At 40.4% G+C, this 18,692-nt stretch overlaps 1 protein-coding gene across 50 annotated transcripts in view; it reads right to left on the bottom strand.

Annotated features, from left to right (window-relative positions):
* The window catches only part of trdn (triadin), a 462,709-nt gene that overhangs the window by 43,145 nt on the left and 400,872 nt on the right, over positions 1–18,692 (bottom strand). For 37 of the 50 annotated variants that reach the window (XM_087980725.1, XM_087980732.1, XM_087980853.1 and 34 more), the window contains 5 exons: positions 18,091–18,132; positions 17,198–17,224; positions 12,738–12,764; positions 3,951–3,977; positions 3,711–3,734 (listed from right to left, as the gene is read on the bottom strand). In XM_087980725.1, the coding sequence (XP_087836851.1) occupies positions 3,711–3,734; positions 3,951–3,977; positions 12,738–12,764; positions 17,198–17,224; positions 18,091–18,132 (147 nt within the window). The remainder of the gene's footprint in view (positions 1–3,710; positions 3,735–3,950; positions 3,978–12,737; positions 12,765–17,197; positions 17,225–18,090; positions 18,133–18,692) is intronic. The other 13 variants (XM_087980690.1, XM_087980748.1, XM_087980713.1 and 10 more) reach the window with 9 other exon arrangements.

The raw sequence follows: 18,692 nt of genomic DNA, 5'->3' as shown, positions 1-18,692 counted from the left end.
TGGATTGAGACATATTAAGTGCTTTTCTGAGTGTAATGCATTTGTTCCCTTCGAAGGAAATATTGTAGTTTCAGCAATAATGTCCAACTAGTGTCAACTCACATCTCTCTTCAGGATTCTGCACTGCTGCAATCACATTGCTAGACACTTGTGACCTTTTATCCTTTGAATTAATTTGTTTCATTTACAAAAAGCTATAAAATAACAGGAAGACCACATCGACTTTACAAATCCCTTTCTCCTCCCTGCAATAATTGAAAATCTCTGAAGAAGATTTACAATCGAAATAATGAGCTGTTTCTGCAGCAATGACTTAATAGTTTAACTGTTGATCATTAAGTTGGTGATATTTTTGCTGATTTGTGAATGAATGGTAATTAAAAACAGACTTTTTAAATTAACTCCATATTAGAGAGCAGAAAGTAGTCAATTGATACCAGAGATATTAAAAGTACTCCCTGTAGTGCTGTACAGAAAATTTCACAGAGAACCATTTTTATTCTGCTGCAAAATAACTGAGATTATGCTTCCCTTTGTTTACCCTTTACCAACATAACCTGAGCAAATTTGTCAGTTCTGGAATATGTTTCATACAGACTAATATTTTCAGAATACAAGGTTTCCTGACCGAACATTTGAAAGGTCGGCATGAAAGCAATGACCCCTGCTAACCGTAACCCTTGCTGTTGATAGCTGCTCCATAACCTTTTGATTCAGTGTGGGATGTTAACTGTCTGGAGGTGGAGCTTTCTCCATCAGGGAGGAAGTGCCACCTCCAAGCGTTTTGCCAATCTATTCCCCTCACTTTCTTGAGAGGGAAATTGACTGGATAGAGAGACATCTTCTTGTTTTTATTCCATGAGTTTGAACTACTTGTCCACAGTGGGCTTTTTGTAAAACCATTTAGCCTCTTTTAAAACCCATTTAATCTCTGCGGAGCCACATTAGGCATGTGGGTGGGCGGCACGGTGGCACAGTGGTTAGCACTGCTGCCTCACAGTGCTAGAGACCCGGGTTCAATTCCCGCCTCAGGCGACTGACTGTGTGGAGTTTGCACGTTCTCCCCGTGTCTGCGTGGGTTTCCTCCGGGTGCTCCGGTTTCCTCCCACAGTCCAAAGATGTGCAGGTCAGGTGAATTGGCCATGCTAAATTGCCCGTAGTGTTAGGTAAGGGGTAAATGTAGGGGTATGGGTGGGTTACGCTTCGGCGGGGCGGTGTGGACTTGTTGGGCCGAAGGGCCTGTTTCCACACTGTAAGTAATCTAATCTAATCTAATCTAATCTAATCTAAAGAAGGTAAATGATATGTTAGCCTTCATAGCAAGAGGATTTGAATACAAGAGCAGGAATGTCATGCTGCATTTATGCAGGATCATAGTGAGACCGTACTGTGTGCAGTTCTGGTCCCCCTATTACAGGAAGGAGTTTCTGCTTATGGGAGGGAGTATAATGAAGGTCCAGTCAGTGACACAGATCTCTTAGCTTATCTTCTAAATATTATGTTATACAATGAAGTGTGCTGATCTTCAGGCAGACAAGTAGAGTGTTTTCCATCTGATTTCCATCAACTGCAGTTTTGTTTGGGCTCCTGGATGCCACATTTGGTCAAATGAGCCTTGCTCAGTTCTAGAATTCAGCTCTTTTGTCCATGATAGAACCAACGCTGTAATGAAGACAGGAGCTAAATGGCCCTCAGTGAGTAGGTTATTGCAAAACCAATGCCATTTGATAGCATTATTAATTATACCTTCCATCACTTTACTGATAATGAAGTGTAAACCTTTGGGGTAGTAAGTGGCTGGGCTAGATTTGCCCTGCCTTTTGTGGGCAGGACCTACCTGGGCAATATTGCCGACTGTAGCTGGACTGTGACAACTTGGCTAGGGATGTGGTATGGTCCTGACTACGGATCTTCAATATTATTGCCAGAATGTTGTCAGGGTCCAAAGCTTTTGCAGGAATAAGTTCCTCCAATCACTTCTTAGCGTCACTTGGTGCAAACCAAATTGACTGAAGCATCTACAATGCTGGAATAGGCCAAGATGAATCATCCACTTGGCATTTCTGGCTGAAAGTTACTGCAGATGCATCAGTTTTACCTTTTGCACTGATGTGTTGAGCTACCGCATCCTTGAAGATGGGGATATTTGTGAAGCCTCCTCCTTCATTGAGTTGGTTAATTGTCCACCATCATTCCCAACTGGGTGTGGCTGGACTGGAGAGCTTAGATTTGATTGGTTGGTTGTAGAATCATTTATCTTTGTCTACTTGCTGCTTATGCTGTTTGACACACACAATATTTCTGTTATGTAGCTTCATCAGGTTGATATCTTGATTTTAAGTTATGCCTGGTCCTTCTCGTAACATACCTTCCTACATTCTTCATGCAACCAGAGTTGATCTCTTGGATTGATTGTAATGATAGAGCAGGGGGTTGCAAATTTTGGTTCAGTATAATTCTGTTGCTGCTGACTGCTCACAGCATCTCATGGATGCCCAGTCTGAATTGCTAGATCTGTTCATAGTCTATCCTGTGGGCATGATGATAGTGCCATAAAACAATATAGAGCATTCTCAATGTAAGATGGGACTTCATCTTACCACAGATGGTGCAGTTGTTACTCCTACAGATACGACTGATTCATCTGACTCATTTTCTGAAAGAGATGCTCTCTTTGTTAATTTCTTTCCTTTGTCAATATCAATAGCAATTCCTTCCAGTCTAGTTTAAACCCACCATAACCAAATGTGAATAATTCAGCAAAATATCGGTTCAAATCAAGATCTTCTTTTTAAATAAGTGCCTCAGAATCCTGTCCTGAATTGCCTAGTATCTGGAGTCTTCCTTCCTGCACCATGCCTCAAGCTTTGACTCTCACTGGTGTGCAGTAATGAGAGCAATCAAGGGATAACTACTCTTGCAGTTCTACTTTTCACATTTCTCCCTAGCTTCTGACAACTGATTATAGGACTTTAATACGTACTTTTGTTATATCTTTGGTACCAATTTATAGCATAACGTCTGGCTCATTTCCTTCTTGTTCAATATGGCACTAGGAGTGTGACACAACGTGCGACACTCACAAAGACAGTTACAGAAAAGCCTGTCTATCCTCCTGACTATGGAATCTCTTGTACTGACCAGATTTATGCTCTTTGTTCTTCCTTCCTGTACAGCCCTTTGCCCAATAGCACCATGGGCTGAACTATTCTTCAAATTGTCGGTACTCTTGGCAACTTCTAATCCCAAGACGTTATTTGAGAATGGCACATGTCACAAGCCTTCCTGCCTCTTCCCAGTCTTAAAGATGGCTATCCATTTACTATCCTGAACTCCAGGTATCTGTGGAGTGGCCAACTACTCAAGTATATGTTCCAAGAAACATTCATCTTCCCTGATGCACAGAACTATCTCCACATACTCCAAGGTCAAACATCTGGAGACTCTTCCTATACAAGTGGTTACCTACAAGAAGTGCCCTGCACCATATGATGCAGGAATTGCAAGCAACAAGTATCAGAAGACCATCTATGCTCATTCACTTCATTTTATGGTCTCGCAAGTATCTTATTTAAACTTAATTAATTATTTTTAATCAATGTTGATTACAGAACATTATTTCTGTTTATGAGTCACCAATAACAAAAGCAAAAGTTGCATAAATCTCCCAAACTTTGTCATAAATTGTTCCAAAAGAAAAGTAGTTGTACCTGTTTTGACAGCAAGTTTGGAAGCTAAAAACAAAATTATAAATATTAATACATGAGTGTGTGGGTATAATAATCAAATAAAAAAGTATCAAGTTAGAGTTTTTTAATTGAACAGTGTTCAAACTAATTGCAATTAAATATTTGCAAAAACAATTTTTTTTAGTGCACACACACAGAAATTGAACAGATCAAAAATGAAATGCAAGCTAAGTTTGATTTGAAGTTACAGAATGTACATACGTTCTACATTTACCGGAGAAGGTTTCTCTGGGAAATAAAATTAGAGAATGAGATCCCTGCTGCTTTGTCTCAACACACTTTGCTTGGCACAATAACATTTGATTGATTGAGCTTTACAGAATCTACATAATTGGTTGTACAGAAAAATGCAAACAGGCAACTCAAAACAGGAGAAAATTAAATATAAATCCTGTTTTAATGACTACAGGCTTCAATGTAGCAAAAGGTACAAAGCTGAGTATAATGCTCAAAACGTAATTTGAATAACCAATTTAAAAAGACACACAAGAAAGATGTTTTGCTTTATGGCACTGCAAAAGCACTATTAATAAGTTTCAGGCAAGTTATCATTGTTGCATTGTATTTCAGATCTTTTAGAGATGCATTTTTTTTAATGGTCAAGTTTGACTATATCAGGCATATTTCTCAATGTTAGCACTTTGGCACTTATATCTGTTTAAATTTTCCACTGTTGCCAGAATTAGTTTGACTGAGTTAAAATTTTGCACATATGCATATACTTGTGCACCTTTCCTCCAGCAATCATGTAATCTCTTGAGTAAAACACCACAGAAAAAGAAAAATCCTAGACACGTCAGTGCATAAAATTTGGGAAATTCAGTTTTGATCCCTTCAGTCAATCAAAAACACGTTCCACAAGATCAGAGTAACCACTAAGTACCAACCTTCATCTGCTGCACATTGTGCGGTGAGCTATAGTAAAGAACCCTCCCAATTGTTCTTTGGACTAATCCAATGTGTTCAACATTCAATTTTTGAGCCAGCACTTGTTGTGAGTGTCAAACTTTTGCATAAATTAAATCTCCTGACAGCTAACTGAGTTCTGTGTTTGCTTATTTTATAAGGCAACCTGACTGTTCCTGACCTCGTTAACTCAAGTTCTCTGTTCACGCAGCTTCTACTCTTCTGTCAGCTATCAATCTTTGTTACACTCCTGGCCATTTGGCTCTTCAGTTTTCCTTCAATCAGCATAATTTTTACATATCTTTCAGATTATGCTACCAAAGCTTTTACTGTCCTTTCTTAAAATCTCATTTTTGCTCAAAATACTTCTTTTGAATCCCCGGCCTAGATATCATTCTCTTCATAAACAATAGTACCTCATTTAAACTGCACCTTTTTCCACCTCAGATTCAAACAGTCCTGTCACATATCTGTGTTTCTATCTTTGAACCCAATTCATCTGTTTGGGGAAAATGAAAGGTTAAATCCTTGTCCCTTGCATCCTGTTGAATTAGTTATTTCCAGAGACCACTTTTTCAATAGCAAGGAACCCTATGACACAACATTCATCCTCTAATGGGTGATGTACAGTGCACTTTAACAAATATAAATACACCACTTGCAGCTATCATAGCAGTATTTAGTACCATCAAATCACCAATAATTTGAATCTTTACAATTAAACATACATTGTAAGAAAAAGTGGATTAGATAGAAGGGCAATGAGTATAATCTAGTGATGTGAATAATTGGTAAAAGTTAATCGAAAGTTGATCCAATTTTTATATGCATATAAATAACTTACATATTCAAACACAAGGTTAAATTTCAAACTATTCCATTGATACCAACCTGAGATGAACAGTGAGGATGACATTAATAAACTGCAACAAGACATAATCTGATAGAATGAGCAGACATAATCTGGCAGAATGAGAGACAAGTGGCAGATGGAAATTAATACAGAGAGGGGCAAGGTGATGCAGGTATAATTTCTGGGACATTCCATAGGCTGCAGCACATCATTACATCAAGCAGGTGAAGAATGCACAATTTAGTTAAGTCGGTGAATTTGTAACCCTCAGTACAAATAAGGCAAGTCAAATTGAGAGAGTTACAGGGTTTGGTAGTGGGCATACTTGACCATTAAGGCTTTGGTAGGCCAGCTAGGGGCATTTGAGGGGTGAGGCAATGTTCCATTGCCTAAATGCACAACTTGTAAGGGACCATTGTCAGAGGATCATGAAGGTCTGTGGAAGATATTCTGGGAAATGTGATGGTTCCAACATCCTCAGGCACTCCCAGGTGACACAGCATTTCTCCTCAATGCAGCAACAGGCATTTGATTATAATAGTTAATTGCTAGAGAGATGGCTTATGATCCAGTGATCAACCAAAGTCACCACTGATCAGAAAACTGGCGTGCAATATGTACTGACTCAAATCTCTTTGATTGCTGTGGTATGTTGCACCCTTCACAATTAAGTGTTCCCAAAAGGAGACCTCCTGGCAGTGGAAGATCTAGCTGACTAGCCCACATCCTCAAATGATGATCATGAACAGGAGGCTGGCCAGTACATCTGAGGGCTAACAGGGATTGGGTGCTAGTATACATTATGGTTGTGCCTTTCAGAATAATCTGAGGTGCCTTCGATAGATTCACTGGCACACTATCTTCCTTATTTGTGTTGATCTAAGTTATTGATACCAGGTGGGGAAGGATGACCGGCTTTGTTGAACAGCTAGTTGCATTCCATCCGAGTTGTATGTAACCTTCATGACATCTCAGGTTAGACTTAAGAGTAAGTACATATTATTGTTTAGGTACATGGAACTTGGCCCAGGAAGAACATCAATTGACCTGGTAACAAACTGGATAGCTCTTTCCATCTAGACAGGTGGATAAGGTAAATGAAGGCCTAGTGATCTTATAGCTAGACTATTAATCCAGAGACTCAGGTAAAGTTCTGGGGATTCAGGTCCGAATCCATCTATGGCAAATGGTGGAATTTGAATTCAATAAAAATCTTGAATTAACACCTAATGATAACTACAAAACCATTGTAGTTCTCAGGAAAAACCCATCTGATTCACTAATGTCCTTTAGGGAAGGAAACTGCCATCCTTACCTGGTCCGGCCTACATGCGACTCCAGACCCACAGCAATGTGGGTGACTCTTAACTGCCCTCTGGGCAAATAAGGATGGGTAATAAATGCTGGTCCAGACAATGACTCTCATCCCATAAATGAATAAATAAAAACTTACCTCATGATGTCAGTTAACACTTTCAGTTACTGTCTAATACATATGTGTAATAATAAGCTTGTTATTAATTTTATAGCAACTTGAACTAAGCTTTCTACTTTAGTACTGAGTGGGTGTTCAGATAAGTCGGGTATGGATGCTAGGGCAGTTGCTTGCTCCTCCTGCAGAATGTGGCAGGTGGGAGACATGGCACACGTCTCCGCTGGCTACATCTGCGGGAAGTGCACCCAACTCCAGCTCCTTGAAAACTGTGTTAGGGAATTGGAGCTGGAGCTGGATGAACTACGGATCATTCGGGAGGCTGAGGGGGTAACTGAGAGGAGTTACCGGGAGTTGGTCACTCCTAAGGCTCAGGACAAGGATAGATGGGTTACAGTTAGGGGGAGGAAAGGGGACAGACAGACAGTGCCGAGATCCCCTGTGGACATTCCCCTCAGCAATAAGTATACCGTTTTGGATACTGCTGGGGGGGGGATGACCTACCAGAGGAAAGCCATAGCAGTCAGTTCTCTGGCACTGAGCCTGACACTGTGGCAAAGAAGGGAAAGGGGCAGAATAGAAAAGTACTCGTGGTAGGGGACTCGATAGTTAGGGGAATCGACAGGAGATTTTGTGGTCAGGATCGGGATTCCCTGAAGGTATGTTGCCTCCCTGGTGCCAGGGTCCGGGACGTCTCCGATCGGGTGTATAAGGTTCTAAAAGGGGAGGGTGAACAGCCAGAAATCGTGTTACATATTGGCACTAATGATATAGCCATGAAAAGGATTGAGGATATAAAGAGTGATTTCAGGGAGTTAGGATGGAAGCTGCAAAGCAGGACGAACAGAGTAGTGTTCTCTAGTTTACTACTGGTGCCACGAGATAGCGAGGCGAGGAACAGGGAGGGGGCGCAGATTAATACGTGGCTGCGCAGCTGGTGTAGGAGGGAGGGCTTCAGATATGTAGATAATTGGGATGCCTTCTGGGGAAGGTGGGACCTGTACAAGAAGGACGGGTTGCATCTGAACTGGAAGGGGACAAATGTTCTGGGTGGAAGGTTTGCTCGAGTAGTTTGAGAGGGTTTAAACTAGTATTCAAAGTTTGTGAGAAGATTTGTAGCTCGGGTGCTCGTTGTTGTGGTTCTGTTCGCCGAGCTGGGAATTTGTGTTGCAGACGTTTCATCCCCAGTCTAGGTAACATCCTCAGTGCTTGGGAGCCTCCTGTGAAGTGCTTCTATGATCTTTCCTCCAGCATTTGTAGTGGTTTGAATCTGCCGCTTCCGGTTGTCAGTTCCAGCTGTCCGTTGCAGTGGTCGGTATATTGGGTCCAGGTCAATGTGCTTATTGATTGAATTTGTGGATGAGTGCCATGCCTCTAGGAATTCCCTGGCTGTTCTCTGTTTGGCTTGTCCTATAATAGTAGTGTTGTCCCAGTCGAATTCATGTTGCTTGTCATCTGCGTGTGTGGCTACTAAGGATAGCTGGTCGTGTCGTTTCATGGCTAGTTGGTGTTCATGGATGCGGATCGTTAGCTGTCTCCCTGTTTGTCCTATGTAGTGTTTTGTGCAGTCCTTGCATGGGATTTTGTACACTACATTGGTTTTGCTCATGCAAGGACTGCAGAAAACACTACATAGGACAAACAGGGAGACAGCTAACGGTCCACATCCATGAACACCAACTAGCCACGAAACGACACGACCAGCTATCCTTAGTAGCCACACACGCAGATGACAAGCAACATGAATTCGACTGGGACAACACTACTATTATAGGACAAGCCAAACAGAGAACAGCCAGGGAATTCCTGGAGGCATGGCACTCATCCACAGATTCAATCAATAAGCACATTGACCTGGACCCAATATACCGACCACTGCAGCAGACAGCTGGAACTGACAACCGGAAGCGGCAGATTCAAACCACTACAAATGCTGGAGGAAACATCACAGAAGCGTTTCACAGGAGGCTCCCAAGCACTAAGGATGTCACCTAGACTGGGGATGAAACGTCTGCAACACGAAATCCCAGCTCGGCTAATTAAACTAGTATGGCGGGGGGGTGGGAACCCGAGCTGTACACCGGAGATGAGAGTTGATGCAGATGAGGCAATAGCAAGAGTTAGACCAGCTAGTGGGAAGGATTTTCCTGGGAAGGAACCAAGGGATCAGTTAAAGTGTGTTTGCTTTAACGCAAGGAGTATCAGGAATAAAAGTGATGAACATAGAGCATGGATCAGTACTTGGTGCTATGATGTTGTGGCCATAACAGAGACACGGGTTTCTCAGGGCCAGGAATGGTTGCTGGATGTTCCAGGGTTTAGAGCATTTAAAAAGAATAGGGAGGGGGGAAAAGAGGAGGGGGTGTACCACTACTAATCAGAGAGGGTATCACAGCTACAGAAGCTTCCATTGTCGAGGAAGATCTGCCTACCGAGTCAGTATGGGTAGAAATTAGGAACAGCAAGGGAGCAGTCACCTCGTTAGGGGTTTACTACAGGCCCCCCAATAGCAGCAGGGAGATGGAAGAAAGCATAGCACGGCAGATTTTGGAAAAGTGTGGACGTAGTAGGGTTGTTGTAATGGGTGACTTTAACTTTCCCAATATTGATTGGAACCTCCTTCGAGCAGAAGAGTTGAATGGAGCTGTTTTTATAAGGTGTGTTCAGGAGGGTTTCCTAACTCAGTACGTTAACAGGCCGACGCGGGGAGAGGCCATTCTAGACGGTGCTCGGAAATGAGCCGGAGCAGGTATCAGATCTTTTGGTGGGAGAGCATTTTGGTGATAGTGACCACAACTGCCTCACATTCTACATAGCTATGGAGAAGGAGAGGATTAGGCAAAATGGGAGGATATTTAATTGGGGAAGAGGAAACTATGATGTGATTAGACATGAGTTAGGAAGCATGGATTGGGAGCAATTGTTCCATGGTAAAGGCACTATAGACATGTGGAGACTGTTTAAGGAACAGTTGTTGCAAGTGATGAATAAATATGTCCCCCTGAGACAGGCAAGAAGTGGTAAGATAAAGGAACCTTGGATGACGAGAGCGGTGGAGCTTCTCGTCAAAAGGAAAAAGGTAGCTTACATAAGGTGGAGGAAGCTAGGGTCAAGCTCAGCTCTAGAGGATTACAGGCGGCGAGGAAGGAGCTCAAAAATGGTCTGAGGAGAGCCAGGAGGGGACACGAGAAAGGCTTGGCAGAACGGATTAGGAAGAACTCAAAGACATTTTACACTTATGTGAGGAATAAGAGAATGGTCAAAGAAAGAGCAGGGCCGATCAGGGATAGCATAGGGAATTTGTGTGTGGAGTCTGAGGAGGTAGAGGAAGCCCTAAGTGAGTTTTTTGCTTCTGTCTTTATGAAAGAAACAAACTTTGTAGTGAATGAAACCTTTGAAGAGCATGTGTGTGTGCTGGAATGGATAGACATAGAGGAAGCTGATGTGCTGAAAATTTTGTCAATTGCTTCGCCACTTGTGAAGATCTTTGCATCCTCTCTCTCCACTGGAGTTGTACCTGAGGACTGGAGAGAGGCAAATGGAATTCCTCCCTTCAAGAAAGGAAATAGGGAAATCCCCAGCAATTACAGACCAATAAGTCTCATGTCTGTCGTCTGCAAGGTGTTAGAAAGGATTCTGAGGGATAGGATTTATGACCATCTGGAAGAGCATGGCTTGACTAAATGCAGTCAACACGGCTTTGTGAGGGGCAGGTCATGCCTCACAAACCTTATCGAGTTCTTTGAGGATGTGACTAGAAAAGTTGATGAGGGTCGAGCTGTGGATGTGGTGTATATGGACTTCAGCAAGGCATTTGATAAGGTTCCCCATGGTAGGCTCTTTCAGAAGGTGAGGAGGAATGGGATGCAGGGGAACTTAGCTGTCTGGATACAGAATTGGCTGGCCAACAGAAGACAGCGAGTGTTAGTAGAAGGAAAATATTCTGCCTGGACGTCTGTGGTGAGTGGTGTTCCACAGGGCTCTGTCCTTGGGCCTCTACTGTTTGTAATTTTTACTAATGACTTGGATGAGGGGATTGAAGGATGGGTCAGCAAGTTTGCAGACGACACAAAGGTTGGAGGTGTCGTTGACAGTATAGAGGGCTGTTGTAGGCTGCAGCGGGACATTGACAGGATGCAGAGATGGGCTGAGAGGTGGCGGATGGAGTTCAACCTGGATAAATGCGAGGTGATGCTGAGTATAGGATTAAGGATAGGATTCTTGGCAGTGTGGAGGAACAGAGGGATCTTGGTGTGCAGGTACATAGATCCCTTAAAATGGCCACCCAAGTGGACAGGGTTGTTAAGAAAGCATATGGTGTTTTGGCTTTCATTAACAGGGGGATTGAGTTTAAGAGTCATGAGATCTTGTTGCAGCTCTATAAAACTTTGGTTAGACCGCACTTGGAATACTGCGTCCAGTTCTGGTCGCCCTATTATAGGAAAGATGTGGATGCTTCGAAGAGGGTTCAGAGGAGGTTTACCAGGATACTGCCTGGACTGGAGGGCTTATCTTATGAAGAGAGGTTGACTGAGCTCGGACTTTTTTCATTGGAGAAAAGGAGGAGGAGAGGAGACTTAATTGAGGTATACAAGATAATGAGAGGTATAGATTGAGTCGATAGCCAGAGACTATTTCCCAGGGCAGAATTGGCTAACACGAGGGGTCATAGTTTTAAGCTGGTTGGAGGAAAGTATAGAGAGGATGTCAGAGGCGGGTTCTTTACACAGACAGTTGTGAGAGCATGGAATGTGTTGCCAGCAGCAGTTGTGGAAGCAAGGTCATTGGGGACATTTAAGAGACTACTGGACATGCATATAGTCACAGAAATTTGAGGGTGCATACGTGAGGATCAGTGGTCGGCACAACATCGTGGGCTGAAGGGTGCTGTACTGTTCTATGTTCTATGTGCTGTACTGTTCTATGTTCTATGTGTGCTGTACTGTTCTATGTTCTATGTTCTATGTGCCAGAAAAACTTGGAGTCCCTCATTATGAGACACTTTCCTTAAGGGTCTGGAGCACTTTAAGTACAACGTTGTTGCCTTGCAATATTCCAAACTGTTGCCTTTATCATCACCCTATGCCACTGGTAACTTAACCATGGAAAACTGATTAACATTGCTGATACACAAATGGCACCATTAACAGTGACATGAGCAAGATCTTGTGTGCTTCCCCTTCTGCCTCCATCACCGGGCTGCACAATGTTAAATCCAGCCCCAGGTATTAGCCACAAAGTTAGGGTGCAGAGTTGACACTATTCTCCTTATCGAAAAGGAAGTTGAGGGGAGATCCATTAGAGACATACAAGATTGTGACAGGTTTATAAAATGTGCGGGAAGAAAATCTGTATCCATTTGTTGTTATTACAAACACTATGAGACACAGAATTAGGAAGCGAGAGATAATGGAACAAGCACAGTGGAAGCAGAAGCAATGAATAATTTCAAAAAGAAATGGGGATGTAAGGGAACAAAACTCGCAGGACTATGGAGATAAAGAAGAGGAATTGGACTGGCTAGATTGCTTTACAGGCATCCAGCATGGGCTGGATGGGCTTCTTCTGTGCGATTATGGCATAATGATTTCTATCTCAAAATGCATTACATCCCTGACTGTGTTACTGTCTTATGGATTCGTCTTGTCTTCTTATTTTCAACACTGAACTTTAATAAACAGAAAAATCAGAACAGCCTTGAGCAGCAATAGTCAAATAAGCATAAGATGGTGGCATGTATTAGGTTTGCATGCACTGAATTATCACATGCAGACAGGATGCTTCCCAAACTACATACGTGCTGCTGTTTGCTTTGTTGAACTAGCTGGCAAAAAAAAAGTCAGGTAAAAAAGTGAATTGGTGGTTATTAGAGGTGAGAATAGAAGTTTGTCAGGAGTTTCTTATCTAGGTTTTCTAATCTGATTTTAAGAGAGATCAACACAAGATGATTAAAATATATGAAGTGGATACCTTTAGTCATGCTGAATGAACATCTTCTTTGAAAACAGCCTGCAGCTTTTGGACTAGTTTATGAATGTAACATAGAGAGCTTATTGAATAGAATGTAGTTGAACATTGATTGGTATGTAAATATACTTGATGCATAGTAATTCGCTCTTTAAGACACTCTGGATGCATTTTGAGGGCTATTCATTTGCTGCATTTATTTAAAGATGTCTCAACTCAGAGTCCTCTTAGGTGCACTGGTAGCAGCCCTACACTGTACCAGGAGGCCTGTGTCCAAATCCGGCCTGCTCCAGAGGTGTTTAATAACATCTCTGACCAGGTGGGTTAGAAAAATAGATTAAATATTATAAAATGTATATCTGAAATTGGGGCCCTCTTGTGGTGCAGTGGTGGGGGGAGCTGTATCCCTCAACTGGGACATCCAGGGTCAAGTCTCACCTACTCCAGAGGTGTGTGATTACATCTCTGAAAAAGTTAATGAGAATAATAAAAATTAATATGTCTCAAATTAAACTCTTACAAATACATCGGTGTTTATATTGTGAATTTCAGGTGCATTCATGGAAAATTTAATGCTCTTAGTGATTTTTATTTTATTATTTTCTTGTGATTTTTTAACTGAGTATCCAATCCGCCTTCAATTAGACTTGCTGCAGTACCTAAAAACAACAATGACCAAATAAATCTCTTTTAAACGGATCCTTAACTATCCATTAATAATGGTGATTAAGTTGAGGGACAGTTCACCAGTAAGACCAGTAAGAAAGTCAAAGACAAAGTTGATGGAGTATTCAAAACAAATTTGGGAGATGAAGGGGATCTGAGCCCTAGTTAATTGGCTAAACTGGACAAACAGCAGTGAGAAACATTAAAGTACAGTTTCTGTTGTCATGAGGTTACAACAAACAAGAGATCCTTTGTTCCACGGAGTTATGTGTGAACAGAAAACTTTCTGATTATAGTAAAAGGTTTCTAGCAAAACTTGAATAAAAGGATTTAATTAACAAAAAAGCCTAAGATGATTAGAGAGACAATGAGGATGCAAGAAAAATTCAAAAAAGTGCAATCCATAGATGAGAAATAAAACTATGATTAATAAAATGGGAAAAACACTAAAAAAATTCAATCAATCACCATAAAGAGTAATGAAAAATAATTTGAAAGTGCACTAAGAGGAAAAGAATAATCAAAAGAAGCAAGAAGCCACAAAGGGGTGTAAAAGACAACATTTTACTTGAGGTTTCAACTCTGCCAGATTAACCAACTAATAGGATAAAGCCAGCAAACACATGGGAACACCACCCACTGCAAGTTCTTCACTAAGCCACAAACCATTCTTGGAATTATATGACTATTCTTTCACTATTACAGGAACAAAAAACTGGAATTCCTTTCCGGACACTACCGTGGTTATACATCAACCAGATGGACTATCATGAAGATAGCTTACCCTCACCTTCTCAAAGGCAACGAGGAAGGACAGAAAATGCTGGCCTTGCTAGCAAGGCCCACTTCCCATGGAAGAATAACAGAATTAATGTTAAATGATATAGAAGATAACAGGTACCTTGCTTCCTTTTTAATAAAGGAGTATAAAAAAAAGCTTGAAATCTTAACAAAGAAGGAGAAGAAAGTGGAAGGAAAACAAAACGTTTTGTAAATGCAAAGCATTGTTTGCTTATTTAGGATGTTGTAATCTTGATAAAATCACACAGAGGAGGTCTGAAAATTAAAGTGGAGTACATGGAATTTGGGGGAATATGCTAGTGTGGATCAAGACTTTGTTAATACACAGAAAGCAGACAGTAAAAATAAGCAGATCATTCTCAGGATGGCAGGCTATCACTAGTGGGGCCAATACTGGGCCCACAACCGTTCACAATCTATTGAAAAAAATTTGGATGTGGGACCAGTTGTAATATTTCCAAATTTGCTTCAAGGAGACTTGACCAGACTAACTAAATGATCCAGAACATGTCAGATGGAGTATGGTGTAAAAAAATGTGAAGTTACTTACTGTAGTAGAAAGAAAATTTAAAGGCAGAATATTTCTTAAATGAGGAGAGGAACAAAAGGGATCTTGATATTATTATCCATGAGTTTCTAAAAGCTATTATGCAGCTACAGTAAGCAATTTGAAGGGCATATAGTATGTTCATAATTACTTCAAGGAAACTGGAGTACAGAATTTAGAATGCTATCCTGCAGTGATATATAGATTTGGTGAGACTGGACTTATGTTCTCCTCATTTAAGGATGGGTATACTATAGGGAGCCCATTGAAAGTTCACCAAGTTAATCCCCAATTGGCAGGATTGTTTTATAAGGAGAGATTGAGAAAACTGACCCAGTATTCTCTGGAGTTTCAAAGATACTCATTCAAACATACAAAATCCTTAGTGGATATAATCTATGTATGTAGGTAGGATGCTTCCACTGGCTGGTAACTCTAGAATCAAGGAGGAAGATGGGGAGCATATTCTCAGTTTAAGAGCAAGCCACATAAGTCCGAGTTGCGAAGAAACTTCTTCACGCCGAGTTTGGTTAACCTTTGGAATTCTCGACCCCAGAGGGCCATGGTGGCCCAACCATTGAGCATGTTCAAGACAGAAAACAGCAGGTTTCTGGGGGTCAATGACAGTAAAGTGATTAGAATGGGAATTACAATGGGAAAATGGCAATGAGGTAATGATCAGCCATGATGTAGAGTGGCAAGGCAGCCTCAATGAGCCCAATGGCCTACTCCTGATCCTAATAGTCAATCCTAACATTTTTAATTTAATTCTGAATAACAAATTTCAGTTTGTATCTTAAAATTTAATTCAGTTTGTCGAGTCACAAATGCTAAAATGAGTAATGAAATAAGAAACTAGCTGCATGTAACTGTAGCTCTCATTTTCTTCAGCTGACACCGTCTCTGCACATATACAGGAAATACTGTTTGTGCATTTGGACAGAGAAATGAAGCATAGAATTTGTGTAAATTAATGTTCATGCCACAATGGCTGCTAAGTAAAAATGTGTGCAACCTTTTCTGTGCAGCAAGAACTAAATTATCAGAAAAATGTTTTCTGTATCTTGACGCAATGTACAAGATCACAAAAAACATAAACAAAAACAGCTTTTGTTGCAATTCACTTATGTTTCAAATTCCCAATCTTTTGGTCTGCTTCAGCCTGAATTCTTCCATATTAATAGTGAGAATGGAAACTTGACCACACAAGTTTCAAGATTAACATGAGAAGCAATATCAGGAAAATCAAAAGATTTGTCACATGGAAAAATATTACTATAGGAAAACTTTTACCTAAGTGATTATATGAAGCCTTAACAAATAGAACATACAAGAGGAAACTGGATAAATCCAAGAAGAAAATATTAAAAGAAATGAAAAAGTAAGAGAGAAATCTAGATAACTTTAATGTGGAAATAGCTTTGGCAAGAAAGAGGCAATAGTGAAAGTAGCAACAATATTAAAGACAGGCATAAACACAACTTCAATAATTAAGTTTGTCGTTTGGGATGACTGGAAATTTTGGAAGACTAGACAAATACACCCTTGACATGGAATTTAGTTGATGACAATGTAGAGATAACTCTGACACAGATAATAGCTCTAAAGAAAACCATTCATCCTAAGATTCTTTGAGTTTCTAAATGACAGAATAATCTATTCCTTAAATTCACAAGAAAATGAGGTAGGCACCTGTCTGTGAACTCTTACAGCACGGAGTTCAAAGTTCAGCTGTGGCACTGTTTTTGAAACATTAGGCCAAAACTGGACCTCTTCCATTGTGAGAGAAGAGTATTGATTCTAAGCTGTTCTCACACACTTCCCATTTACAAGCTACAGTGTCCAGTCACTGAGATATGAAAATATGCATCGAGCTCACTTTCTTGGCCATTGAAATTGTGTTGCATGAAAACTAGAGGAGGGAAACCTTGGAGAGTAATAAACAAATTGAAAAGGTTTAATATAATTTGAGCAAATAGACCAAATCTTGAACCATACTAAATAATTTTTGTCATACAGAACTTCCAAGAAAATAAACCACAGGCATTGCATTATGAAAAACAAATAAGAGTTTAAACCATGAAAGTAATCTGCACAAAAATAATCAAAGTATGAGTTTATACTGAAAAAAACTTCAAGAAAAATTTTAAAAACTAAACAAACATTACAAAAATATCAAATGTTGTTTAACACTTTTGTAGTATTGATATTAATTCCTATATCAGACATGCTTTTAAAGACTATTATTTAAATCACTTTAGAAATTGAGCACCTACCTGATAATTTGGGGAGTTGTGGTTTAGCTGAAAAGAAAGAAGTGAACTGAGTCTCGCACACTAATGTACTTTTGAAGTCAGGAATTAAAAATTCTGAAAACATGCAGATCAGTCAACATCTGGTAAGAAAAAAATAACTTTTCTGACACAATGTCTTAATGAAAATGACTTTAATTTCTTGCAGATAAAGTGCAGATTTTGGACAAAATGCTTTGATACCTGAGCTATTTTGAGCTGCATGTCTTATTTATTTGCTACTCGTATTGTACAGGTGTCATGCACACACTCTATTGCAACTCACCACATGTGAGGGGGCTGACACCTATACTGATCCAGGCAAGAGTCAGGGCCAAATATATAGGTTTCAGTCCAGGAAAAGTGCCAAACAAAAATACTGAACATCCCCTACAATGTTTCTAAGAAGTCACCAGTGATCTCTTTATGGAAGGTTTCTTTATATCTTGATTTGCCCTTTATAATTGCCATCACATTTACATATGATTTTGCCCTTCCATCTCAGGATCCTACCCAAGATGACTGTGGCCAGAGTTCCAATGTAATCAGGTCAGAATGTGGGTGTTGCAAGGGCAGCAATTGTTACTCAACCCTATTCGTCCTTGAACTAAGTGGCTTGTTAGGCCGTGGGTCTGGAAACATGGAGTCTACAGCAGGTAAGGATGGCAGAATCTCTCCACTAAAAGATATTACTGAATCAAATGAAGTTAACTGGTCTAATCTCCATTTTCTTTCCATTGTCAAGAGGTCTAAACTGTAATACAGCTTTACCGATATAATGACTCATTCATCCCCACAGAATCACTGGTATTGGAACAAAGAAGAGCTGCAAACTGAGAAATACATTAAATAACTCACTGTTTTAGTTTTCACCTTACCTTTCTCTTTAAGTTTTGGTTTCACATGCTTCATAGTTTCTGCTTATAGATAGAGAATGAAGAATTGAAATAGCTTCAATACTATTGGAATTATGACATAATTAGTCATCCAAGGAAAATATTGACTATATTGTGTGCACAAATGGAACTAGTAATATTTCACAAAATATGAAGTGGTCATTATCCCCAAAAAGGCTACTTGTTGCATCAAATTTCTGCCTCTTTTACAGGAAACACCATTGCATATAGGAATTAAATTCAGGTGTGAATCTCATGGATAAATTCATTCAGAAACCAAGACCACTTTTACACTCACAGCCATGAGTCCAGCTTCTGCCTACCAACTATGAATTATACCAATTTCCACAGAGGATGGACAAAGCTGTACTAATCTAATGGAAAGCAGATCAAGATAAGTATTGTAAAGTTAGTCCCCTGCATCTTCAACTTCATCAACTATCCCACATAGCTTTGCTGTCTTCTTTGGGGCAGATCACTTGACTCAGCAGAAGCTCTTCAAAGGCAGTTAAGTGTCATTAAAATAGACACATTTACTGTCAATGTCATTGATTAGAGTGCAGCAACACACACTGAAACACAGT

Source organism: Chiloscyllium plagiosum, unplaced genomic scaffold (genome assembly GCF_037043375.1).
Source record: "Chiloscyllium plagiosum isolate Xiang-an unplaced genomic scaffold, Cpla_swu_hap1 HiC_scaffold_3, whole genome shotgun sequence".
NCBI lineage: Eukaryota > Metazoa > Chordata > Chondrichthyes > Orectolobiformes > Hemiscylliidae > Chiloscyllium > Chiloscyllium plagiosum.
Note: the sequence above shows the minus strand (reverse complement) of the source record. Positions and strands in the feature narration are given on the sequence as shown.